The following is a 12,519-nucleotide window of genomic DNA, read 5'->3' as shown; positions in this document are numbered from 1 at the left end:
ATAATTTATATCTAGAATTCCTGGACAAATAGCAACTGAAAAAAACCTGTTGAAATATTTAAAAACTCATGTCTAAATAAGGTAATAAGAAATGTGTTCCAAAAGAATAACTTCTAAAAGCTTTAAATACTGCCTTCAAAGAAACCAAAATGTATGATTTCACCACTTTTAGTGGTAATTTGGCCTTTAATTAAATAGCATTAAGATTATAAAGTTTGTGGTTTGCGTTTAGGGATCTGTTTTGGAACTTAGATTAGTCTTATTTAATAGTTATTTTTTCCCAGTTTGTACTTTATGTGTTTCATTTTTCCTTTCTTGATATTTTCCTAGGCAGTGCTGTTCAGAATGATCAAGGCTTTGTGGAGTACAAAATTTCTGGGCCTCTGCAGTACATGTGGTGGTACCATGTGGTAGGCCTGATTTGGATCAGTGAATTTATTCTGGCATGTCAGCAGATGACTGTGGCAGGAGCTGTGGTAACATATTATTTTACTAGGTGAGAGTTTGTACTTGTCAAAAAATTCAAGTTCGTCTAAGTGATTGTGCAGGAAGGCAGAGGAAGGAATGGAACTGAGGTTGATAAATGTTTCATTTCTTTAATAAAGTAATTAGAAATGAATATGACAGAACATTTGAGTCATATATGGGAAAATGGAGCGCTTTTATTTCATTCTTTACTTTTTTACAGTTTCTCACAAGTTTGTCAGAGCAGCAAGTCAAGGTACAACTTAAATTGTATTTAGTAAAAAAAAATGAATCTCATATTGGTTGGATCAGGAATAGTGTTGTCACCATTTCAAACTTAAGTACTGAGTATTTAAGACTGTTGGCTCCATGGATTGTTATTATAGCAAATGGCCAGGTCTAGATTAACATCTTTTTAGCTTCTATTTTCTGATTATACAGTAATTTTCTAAGTATTCATTACATGTGTCTTTGACATTTGTCATAGTAAAAAATAATAGCAAGCTAATTTTTTGTTGTATTGAACTCCAAACCTGAAATTCCATCCTGATATAGGTTTTGTGGTAATGAACTCTTTTTCATTTTTTTAAATAGAGATAAAAGGAATTTGCCATTTACACCTATCTTGGCATCGGTGAATCGCCTTATCCGTTATCACCTTGGTACTGTGGCAAAAGGATCTTTCATTATCACACTAGTGAAAATTCCACGGATGATCCTTATGTACATTCACAGTCAGCTCAAAGGAAAGGTGAGTGGAAAGGGCTTTTCAGGACGCGTACTGGCACAGCTCAAGTCCCATTTTTGTACATACTGAGGCACACAATGATGTCAAGTGCAAAATGATTAGTATCTTCCTCAGTCTTTGCAAAAAGTAGAATTCAGTCCTTCCTCCTTGCCTCCCACTCACACATCCTACATACTCTGGCAAAACTGATCTAAACTCTGGTTCCTGCGGGTGTCTGCTTCTCCCCGGTGTTGACTCAGACACCTCCTCCTCAAAACCTCTTCCCTGTCATTTTTTAAAAAAAAAATTCTTATTTTTTTCATTGCCATGTAATGATTGAAGTATGTAACATATCCATCACTTCGTATGTTTATCGTATCTATGTGGTGGAATAATTAAAAATCATTTATTCTATTTTGAATTGATCAGGACAGTATTATGAAGCATAGTGCTCGGCTGTGCCACGAAAGACTAGAACTTGGTCCTCTTAATTTCACAGTAACTTTGTACCTGCTCTCTGTCTCTCTTAGAACAGAAATTGAGAAAATGCTCATGATGTTGGTATGGGCAAGGAATCTTTTTTTTTTTTTTTTTTTTTTTTTGCAAAGGACCCCAGAAGTACATGCAGCAAAAGCAAACATTAGCAAGTGTGGTAACAAAAGACTAAAAATCTTGAGCTTTGCAAAGGAAACAATCAAGAGTGAAGAGACAAGCTACAGAACAGGGGAAAATGTTTGCAAATTATGCATCTTAACAGGGAACTAACATGCAGAATAGATAGATGATAATTCCCCGCCCTTGACTATAGAAATGACATGCCTTTCAAAATATTTTAATTTAAATGCCAAAACAGAATCCTTTCCTGTTCCTTGCTGTCTTTTATACCTTGTTATCTTCCTGTTTTCTTCTTAACACTTGGGATGCATTCCATGTTTCAATGCTGATGTATTTGATGTTCAGCATTTTTTTTGACTAGATTGTAATTTTCCTTGTTGATCTTATATGTAAACCTCATTTTAACTCCCTGTAAAAGATACTAAATAAATATGGAGTTGACTGATTAAAAACAGTTTCATGATTTTAAAGAGGAGAAGGGTGAATGTGGAGATTTTGAAACAAGCTATTTTGTTTTGAAAATTTCTTTCTCTGATGTTTGAAGTTGGATTCTTTGGGTTTTTTAATGACCTGACTTTTCTCCCCTCTCTGTCCAGGAAAATGCTTGTGCACGATGTGTGCTGAAGTCTTGCATTTGCTGCCTTTGGTGTCTTGAAAAGTGCCTAAATTATTTAAATCAGGTAAACATATTTTAGGTGACTTAGACGTTCATTTTCTAAGATAGCTGTATTGATTCTTCTTCCTATCAAGAAAAAAGAAACTTCATTTAAAAATATTATGTTTTACTTATATTGTTATACATTATGCCTTGATCTCATGTATGTCTGTTTTTAAGTGAATATATATTCTTAACAAGGCTCATTGTTCATTTTAATACGTGAATAAAACGGCATTGGGGTTTACATTTCAGAAAAGACATTTACTGTTATCCCTGAATTCACATCCTTTATTTTTTATTTTTCCTAAGAATCTGACTACTCTAGTTATTATTCTTTAATTGGGCTAAATGTTATTTGAAAGCTGTTGTGACACATTTCTCTTTTGCGACTGTCTCCTATTGTTGAGAAACAGTATGATATCTATGTGGATGGTTTTTTTTGTTTTTGGATTTTTTTTGAACTACTAAGCCCTGTATTATTGGCCTAAGAAATGTTATCAAAGCAAATGCTATTTCTAGGACTGAATGGGAGAGTGTGTTTGTCAGTGTTCTGAGTCTGTATCTGAGCCTGTGGGAAGTGCAGGGAACACTCGTCTCATCTTTTTTTTCTTTAACTACTGTTCCATTCCCTGAAAATCAATCCTAATATATTGATGTCCTCATCTAAAAGGCCAAGACAAAATTGAGTTTCTCACCATTTACCTCCAAGTGATTGACTTTCTTGCTATTTACCGCTAAGCACTGCACTTTCCATCCATACAAAGATGGTCAAAGGATGAAAGTCCTTTGGCTGTCATATTGAGCATGTTTGTGCTTTGTTTTATTAGGCTCTGTGGTTAATATGAGAAACTAGGTATGTTTCATTAGCAAACTCAGTCTTATTGATTGTAATACTGTATGAATATATATGTTTTATACAAGCTCATTATTAAAACAATTAGCAACAGCCATGACAACCTAAAAAAATTGTATTTGGAGCCAATTCTTCCTATCAAAAAGTTGGTGAATACACTGAGGGTCATCCCCATTAGGGGTAAATAGCTTCTCTTCAGAGATTTGCCAAGCCCAACTCTCTGGCCTCTGTTTTTGCTGCCTTTTTCCCAAACCTTTTGCATCTGTGGTGACTTAAATGTGCCTAGAATGACTTCCCCCTGACACCTGCTTTGCTCCTATTAAGCCATAATGATTCTACCTTCAGCATCACCTCCGAGGAAAATTCCCTCCTCTGCATTTAACATGACACCAGTTCATACTATGAAAACACTCAAGACTCTAGAATGAAATTGTTTATGTCAGTATCTTCATTTTTATACCTCTAATTCTTTCAATTTAAGAATCTTATTCTGTTTTTCTTTATCTCCCCAGAAACTGCAGTGTTTGGTAAAGAATATGTAGTCTTTAAATGCTTATGCTCTAAATTCAGACATTATATCTGAATGTCTTAGTAGATGCATCATTGAATAGTTGGGCTAAAAAGACTAAGAGCATCACATAAAACTATATCAAGAACCTCAAAAACAGGATGTGCAGTCACATTGAAGGGAAGAAAAAAAAACAAGCTGTGATCTCAAGGTAGTCATTAACCAGAGGGATATGAAAATCCAAGGATTTCAGTGTATCTCAAACCAGCACTGGTCAGTGATTTAATATCAGCATACTGATCATTCTTGTGCAGGTTTTTTGTCTTGCCTATTTTGAGTTTTCATGTAATAGGCATGATGTTTGAGGTTCAAGGAACATTAAAGGGTTAAATTTGTTAAAATGGTAACACACTGGGCCTGGCATGATAGCTTAATGGTTAAATCCTCACTTTGCAAGCACCACGATCCCATATGGATGCCAGTTCATTTCCTGACTGCTGCTCCACTTCATATCCAGTTCCCTGCTTGTCTCCTGGGAAAGCAGTAGAGGTTGGCCCAAAGACTTGGGACCCTGCACCTGAGTGGGAGGCCAGGAAGAAGCTCTTGGCTCCTGGCTTCAGATCAGCTCAGCTCTGACTGTTATGGCCATTTTGGGAGTGAACCAGCAGATGGAAGATCTTTCTCTCTGTCTCTGCTTCTCTCTGTCTCTGCTTCTCTCTGTAAATCTGCTTTTACAATAAAAATAAATAAATATTTTAAAAAGTAATAACAAATCACACTTGTGCAAAGATTTAGAAAAAGGGATTCCAACTCAGTATTTCTGTTTGGGAATATGAAATACAACATGGGGTCTGCTCTACCATGTTACTTCATGACTTGTGTGCTCACAGGGACTACTTCATTGGAAAGAAGGTTAGTGTATTAGCTGCCCTGTCATAACAGGCTGAGTAGAAGAACTAGTTGCCATTGAATTGTTTAATTCCCCTTCCTACAAGATGTTTCAGAACTCAGTGGGCATGCATCTGTTTGAAGATGATGGGCTTCATGGCAGTGCTGTATGGGTAACCCCCAAATGTAGAGTTCTAAAAGCACTGGGATGTAAGATCAAGAGCTGCTGGTGCATGGAGGGCTAACTGACTCCTGGTGCTGTCACCGTACAGGGTGTCCCGTCAGATCATGACAGTTGGCACCAGGATAACACAATCAGCTTTCCCTCTGCCTACATTATTACTCACTGCTTTCTGAATATGAAGGTTTTTTTTTTCCCCCAGACACAGAGCACACTCTTTTGTACAGCCTTATTGTGGGAGGTACTGAGGAGATGACTGGAGGGCTGTGCTATGGAGAAAGCCCAGAGGTTGACAGTGCATTTTAATCACAACAGTATACCTCTTTGGCAAGTTCACTAAAACGTCTGTCTCAGGTTCCTTCTTCAGTTCTAAGTGGTTAAAACACATCCCTAGCCCCTGTGGTTTTATATGAAGATGAAATGTAATACAGGGAAGTCAGCTCTTGCAATGTTTGGGTCTTGGTAAGCACCTGGTAAATGCTGGTAGAACTCTCCAAGTCTCTCAAATCCAATTTCTTTTTGTTAGTAAATAAATACACAGTATTTCACTCTAAGATAAGAGAGCTGTGGCAAACAATTCAGAAAGCAATTCTAATATATTTTTTCTTTCAAAATAAACACACTATAAAATAAAGAATTTAAAAAATCAAGACAAGAACAAAATATTACCTCATAATCTCAGCATGCTGACATAATAGTAAAATATTTATTATTAGCTTTGAGAAAATGTCAGTAATACTTTCTTTTGGTGTAGTGATATCTGATAATATATAAACCTCATCTGAAGTGGAGATAATAATTGCCTATAGTATTATTATCTTGAGAATAAAAAATAATGTTTTCAGTGCTCTGATCTTGTGAGCACAAGAAGTCTTTGGTGAGTGACAGCTGTAATTGTAATGTTCACAGTTAATGCTGTAAGAATATTTAAACCTGGGCCCTGCATGGTAGCTTAGAGGTTAAAGTCCTTGCCTTGAACGCACCAAGATCCCATATGGGCACTGGTTCTAATCCCAGCAGCCTCACTTCCCATCCAGCTCCCTGCCTGTGGCCTGGGAAAGCAGTCGAGGACAGTCCAAAGCTTTGGGACTCTGCACTGGTTTGGGAGACCTGGAGGAAGCTCCTGGATCCTGGCTTTGGATTGGCTCTGCTCCAGCCCTTGCGGCAGCTTGGGGAGTGAACCATTGGATGGAGTATCTTCCTCTCTGTCTCTCCTCCTTTCTGTATATCAACCTTTCCAATAAAAATAAATAATTCTTTAGAAAAATATTTAAACCAGCAGCAATTGTAAAATTTTTCTCCTGCCAAATTTTTCAGATTGTAGGGTTTCTTACTGGGCTTTTATGCTTAAAAAAGATTTTACCCACCTTTTGACCAGTCATTCTGTTATATTTTCTCTAAGTCCTTTTGTCATTTTTTTAAGAATTTCTGCTTGTTTATGATTTAGTCACTTTATTTGTCTAGGATTTAGTCATCTGTCCCAGAATCAGTTACTGATAAGCTAGTCTTTGTTCTGCTATGAAATGTCAATGAATATTACTTTGAAATTTCAAGTTTTAAGGATTTATTTATTTATCTGAAAGGAAGAGTAGCAAAGAGGGAGATAGAGAGGTGAGTTTCCATCTGCTGGTTCACTCCCTAAATGACTGCAAGAGCCAGAACTCGCCCAGGACAAAGCCAGGAGCCAAGAACTTCATTCTGATCTCTCAGTAGGTGATAGGCAGCCAAGCTCTTGGGTCATTTGCTGCATTCGCTGACAAATTAACAGGAAGATGGATTGGAAGCAACAGAACAGCGTTGCAGTTGGTGACTTAGCTTGTACTGCCACCAGAGCAGTAATCACATTATTACATTTTTATATGCTATACTTCAGTCTTGTTAGATGATGACCACTGACCACCTGCCTGCTGCTGGAATAATATCAACAAGTTGTCCATAGTTGTAACGGAGGCTATTTTGGGAAATCCGCTCCTGGGCCCCCTTTGTGCAGAGCGGAAGGAAGATGGAGGCGAAAAGGGCCTCTGAGATATGTGTTGAGGAGTTTTATACTCCTGTAGACACGTGGGCTGGCAAAGGGGCTGTCTATGCCCCAACTATGTAAGGAATGTCCCTTCAGGTGTGCCATTGATCGGCTGGAATCCCACCAGGCCGTCAACATAAGTGGTTCCTGTGGCCCCTCTTGTTCCAGGCTGAAGCCTGGGAGACATGCCGGGTCCGGAGCAGACCAGCCCCTTGCCTAGGCAGCCATCTGGTCTGTTCCAGAATTTTTTTATACTGTTGATCTATTTTTACAGCAATATCAATATTTAAATTATCATACTTGTATGATGCAGCCTTTGTCATTATTTTCCAGGCTTCTTGTCACCTTTTATTCCCTGAACTGCAGGGTATTGAATAGCATACAGAGAAATGTTATAATGTGAGCTAGCATTTACTTAGAAGTTACTTTCTGCTGAGCACTGTCCCTGGTACTCTAAATGCAAAATCTCCCATTTAGAGTTCTATTTTGTCTCTTGGAAGATGGTTGAGAATGAGCTAATGTCCCATTCTGTGGTTTCCTCTTGTTCTTTCTTTTGCTTGCCTCCTCTGAGGGAATCTGTAATCTGTCAGAAAGCCTTGAACAGGACTGGGAAACAGCCACAGGGACCAACTTGAGTAATGTAAATGAATGAAGCTGATCCAGTCCAAGGCGATAGAGAGTGGTGAAGACACAGATAAAGGCTGGGCTTGTAACACCCTCCCTGTGGGATAACTTACGGATAGTCTCTAACTCTCCCCATTTTGTAATAGAAATCATGATTCTAGATGCTTATGTTATCTTCTGCTATTTAAAAGCTGGCAGTTATTTTTTTGAAAAAGTTTTTGATTAGCTGATAATATTTCTACATATTTATGTGGAGGATTGCTGCCATTGCTTTAGAAGACTGTTGTTAGTCATTTACTATTTATACCATAGGTGTCAAAATTTTGAAAATAAATATAATGAACTGAGAACTGCTCTTTCTTCCAAAGGTGCTTATCTTCATGTAACATGAAGGCGATTACACTTCTGCTCTGAGAGTGTTGCAACCAGAAGGTTTTCCTGTGCCTAACTTACTCAAACCCTATCTTACCTTGACACTGTTTGGTGCTCATACATTTAACATGAGAGGGTATCTGCTGTTACAGATAAGCTGTTAATATTTTAAAGCTTTTCTCTATATAGTATGAATCAGCATTTTATAAAAACTGATTTTTGAGTAGCTGTTGTATACCGACTACGCTAAGTACTTTATCAGTTTCACTCAGCAAGAAAAGCATTAGTTTTTGTTTCGTAGTTGAGAAAATTGATTCTAGCATCTTGTGGCAATCCTATACCCTAGAAGTAGAGGACATTTTCAAATCTAAGTTTGACTCTTTCCAGTATTACACTACCTCCCATGTAAGTCTACGTATTGTGTGACATAAAGAAAACAAAAGCATTGTTTTTTTATGAAGAATATGCAAATATATTGAAATTTCATGTGCTGTGCTCTAAATAAAGACAAGAAAGGCTTTCAGGGAATGAACGTTTAAGTTAAATGTTCATAAAAAGCATTTCTACAATGGTTTTGATTCTTAAAATCTTTTAAAAATCCAAGAATTTAAAATGAATTAAGATGAAACATATGATATTGTTAGGGTCCAGTTTTGTCAATTTCCCATGAACGACAAAGAGCCTTACTGATAATGCAAAAGCAAGCAGAGTTTATTGTGCCAGCATGCTGGGGTCAGATCGATCTTGGGGCATGCAGGCCAGCCAAGGAGGAGTTGGACCCTGAACTAGCAAAAGGCTTGAGATTGTACAGGTCCCTTCAGTCGTTACATGCATCATAGCCCACGCCAATTCAAACACAGCAATCAAACATGTCATCTTTAGGGCTTCCAGGTGCAAACAGTCCACTTCGTTCCCAGACACATTATCTTTAAGGCCCCTGGGTCTAGGCAGCCTATTCCGTTCCCACACACACTGCTGTTCCTGGGACCGGATGATTGTGCCACTGTCCTCCTGCACCTGGGTGCATTCTTTACATAAGGCTTGTGACACTGTTCACAAGGTCGCAGAGGAACAGCATTTATCGCCAAAGTGGAGTTTTCCCATGGTCCAAACGCATCCCGACCTAGCAAAGCAGCAGCTTCTTGGCACGAAAGGGCCTAACGTTGCCTAATGCTAACATTCTAACATGCTAGCATTATACTAGCATTCTAACATTATGAGCTTGATCTGTGTTCTTTTTGTCCATTTGGGTGACTGTAACAAAAAGCTGTAAACTGTGGGACTTATAAATGAGAAGAATGCTTTCCTCGTGGCTCTGGAGTTTGGGAAATGACAGATGAAGGCACCAGGAGATTTCACATCTGTTGTGGGCCGATTTCCCGACTCAGCAGTGGCACCTGCCAACTGTGTGGTCACACAGTGGAAAAGACAAAGCTCTCTAGGCCTTTTCATGAGGGCACAGTTCCTTCCCAAAGCTCTTCCTAAAGCCATCACTTTTGTAATTAATTCTTTAAACTTTTTGTGTATTTAGGTTTTTTTTTTTGCTTATTTAAAAAAATTACAGAGGGAGGGGGGAAAAACAGAGAGAAATCTTCGATTTGCTAATGCATGCCCCAGATGGTCACCACAGCCAGCACTGGGCCAGGTCAAAACCTGCAACTAGGAGCTTCATCCTTGTCCACCCACCCCCCGCCCCCACAAGTGGCAGAACCCAGACACTTGAGCCATCCATCTTATGCTGCTTTTCCCAGGCCATTAGCAGGGAGCTGACTCCGAAGTGGAACAGCTGGTACATGAACCCACACTCATACAGGAGCCTGCATGGCAGGTGGCATTCTTACTTGTTATGCCACAATGCTGGCTCCTGTGATTTTGTTTAGGGTTTTTGACCTCGAATACAGCAGCAACCTCAATTCTTGTCTCACAGGAAAGAAGAATTTTCGTGCAGTTTAGTTTTAAAGCAAGATTTATTAGAAAAGGTGAGAAAGGAGACTCCAGTCCTAGTGACGGGAGGGAGCTTTGAGATAGAAAGAACCCTCAACCCCTGCCATAGTGGCAGGAGGAAAAGTAAAAAAACCCGTATTAATGGTGGGGAAAGCACCTTGTAAAGGTTTGTTTCAAGAAATTCCTGGTCCCCATGGTACCTGGCTTTGAGACAAAAGGCCCAGAAAGGTGTCAGGCATGCTACTTCCTTGGTTCCTTTCCAATGAGAAGGAGACTAGCCTGAGACCCTCCCACACAATGGCCGGAGACAATGGCTGATGCTTCAGGTGGGGAGTTGACTGTTAATGCCGCCCTTGTCTCTTGGGGAAGCGTGTTCCTGATATATTAAAATATGCACTTGTCTCAGGAGAGACATGTTCTGGTGAATCTAAGACATGGTGGGGGAAAATACCCCTTTATATTTGAGAAAAAATGATAACTTGGGGACCCAGAATACCCTAACTGCCTACTACACAGTCTAACTCCTCTCTCAATTTCACTTTTAACGTATGAATTCTAGGAACAAAACAACAAACATTTAAACCATAGCATGTCTCTTCTCTTCCTCATCCAAAATTAAAATAATTATGATTACCTTTTCCCTTATTTAATTTATAAGAACCCATACATAAGATCGCATATAGCCTATTCTCTTCCTTTAATTGCTGTATGGTTTGCTTCTGTTGAATGAGTATGTGATATTTTAAACCTTAAGAGAAAGCCTAGCTTCTTCAGTAAAGTCAGAAAAGAATGTGTGAACATCTGAGAGCTTGCACTGGGACAGATGGCTGAGCAAGCCTGCTTACCTGCACAGTGACCCTAACATATTTTTGTCCACATTATCAGCCGTACATCCTGTCACACAGAAGGGCTGTCATGGATCACTTGAGCTAACAGTCATCGTTATAAAGATTCTTGGGTGGTGGTCATCTATTATCCTGCTTCCAGAAGTTGAATGGTGTCAAGTCGGAGTCCCACCTGAGCAGATGTTAGGTAGAGGCTGAGTTATTAATTAGCCATGCCTCCCTGTGGGCTGTTTCATGCAGGCTGAGAAAGGCTGTCTGAAAAGAAGATTGGGTAAAATGTAAAAACATCTGTAGCCTGCAGACAGCTCAGAGCATAGTTATCAGGGAAAACCACAGAGACCTCAGCACTTTTGGGTGAATCCATTTAAAACTAGGAAGTAAAGAAAAGGAGATGTCTGTAGCCTGTGTGATTTGTAGCACGGTTTATCAAGAGGTCATCCTGAGCTTTGTGTGTCTTAAGCACTTAGCTCATTTTCCAGTCTTAGAAGCAGGTGAAAGAATTCATAAATATAGATTTACTTTTATACTTTTTTCAGTTAAGTTGATTACAGAGGAGTTGAAGAGATCTGTAGGAATAAGGAGAAGAAAGCCAGGGTTTTGCAAGTTCACCCCTCCCTGGTACTGGGGGGTAGAGAAAAAACTATAGCTGCTTCTTTGCTTGCTTACAGAATAGGCTGGGATAAGGAAGAAACAACAGAGAGGGAGTCAGCATTCTAGGATGAACCAATGCTTCGGAAGTGTCTGACGCTCTCATGGAGCCAGCTGGTCTGAGAATAGCAGAGGAGGGCACAGGGCTTCTTCCTTGATGCGTCTCCGTCAAGTAAACTCAGGAGGAGACTGAAAAGGGCAGAACAACCTAGTGACGGGTGAGTTGTTCGCATGGGATGAAAGACAGTATCTCATTGATTTAAATGGGTTTCCCAGTTTCCATGATCCTAGACATTAACATGCTTTTTAACATCAGTATGTATCTTATAATTAATAGATAATATTTGACATTATAGGGCATTTTCCCTTGAAAACCTATTATTCCTTAGCTGGTTTGCCATTATCATATCTTAGAATATTGGAAATATGGTGTTTCTCTACAGAGGAATTAAATCCCAGACCGTAAATTGTTTAACTGAAGAATTATCATGAAAGATACTGAAAGATTAGAAATGGGTGAAGGAAATTACTGAAACTTAAAGTAAGGAATTGTGGTTTATGTTTCAGTTTCTTCTTCTTCTTCATTTTTTTTCTTAATATTGATTTTACTTATTTAAAAGGCACAATAATATGGACCCAGTGCGTCAGGTAGCCTAGCAGGTTAAGTTCTTGCCATGCATGCACCAAGATCCCATATGGGTGCCGGTTCTAATCCCAGTGGCCCCACTTACCATCAAGCTCCCTGCCTGTGGTTTAGGAGACCTGTGGAGGATGGCCCAAAGTCTTGGGACCCTGTACCCAAAAGGAGACCCAGAGGAAGCTCCTGGCTCCTGACTTCAAATAAGTTCAGCTCCAACTTTTGCGGCCACTTGGGGAGTGAATCAGCAGATGGAAGATCTTCTCTCCTCTCTGAATACCTGACTTTCCAGTAAAGATAAATAAATCTTAAAAAAAAAAAAAAAAGGTACAGTATCAGAGAGACACTGAGAGAGATCTTTTGCCTTCTGGCCCACTTGCCCAACAGTCAAATTTAGGCTGTTCTGAAGCCAGAAACTTCATCTGTGTCTCCTACAGGTTTGCAGGGGAAGCGTCTTTGGACCATCTAATGCTGCTTTCCCATGCATATAAACAATGACCTGTGGGTTCAAACCAGTGCCCATAAGGGATGCTG

At 39.3% G+C, this 12,519-nt stretch overlaps 1 protein-coding gene across 4 annotated transcripts in view; it reads left to right on the top strand.

The window, feature by feature from the left end:
* The window catches only part of SLC44A1 (solute carrier family 44 member 1), a 177,274-nt gene that overhangs the window by 110,821 nt on the left and 53,934 nt on the right, over positions 1 to 12,519 (top strand). For all 4 annotated transcript variants that reach the window (XM_036496710.2, XM_004580933.3, XM_058672964.1 and 1 more), the window contains exons 10-12: positions 331 to 496; positions 1,060 to 1,216; positions 2,404 to 2,487. In XM_036496710.2, the coding sequence (XP_036352603.2) occupies positions 331 to 496; positions 1,060 to 1,216; positions 2,404 to 2,487 (407 nt within the window). The remainder of the gene's footprint in view (positions 1 to 330; positions 497 to 1,059; positions 1,217 to 2,403; positions 2,488 to 12,519) is intronic.

The sequence above is a fragment of the Ochotona princeps genome, chromosome 14, assembly GCF_030435755.1.
Source record: "Ochotona princeps isolate mOchPri1 chromosome 14, mOchPri1.hap1, whole genome shotgun sequence".
Taxonomy (NCBI): Eukaryota; Metazoa; Chordata; class Mammalia; order Lagomorpha; family Ochotonidae; genus Ochotona; species Ochotona princeps.
Note: the sequence above shows the minus strand (reverse complement) of the source record. Positions and strands in the feature narration are given on the sequence as shown.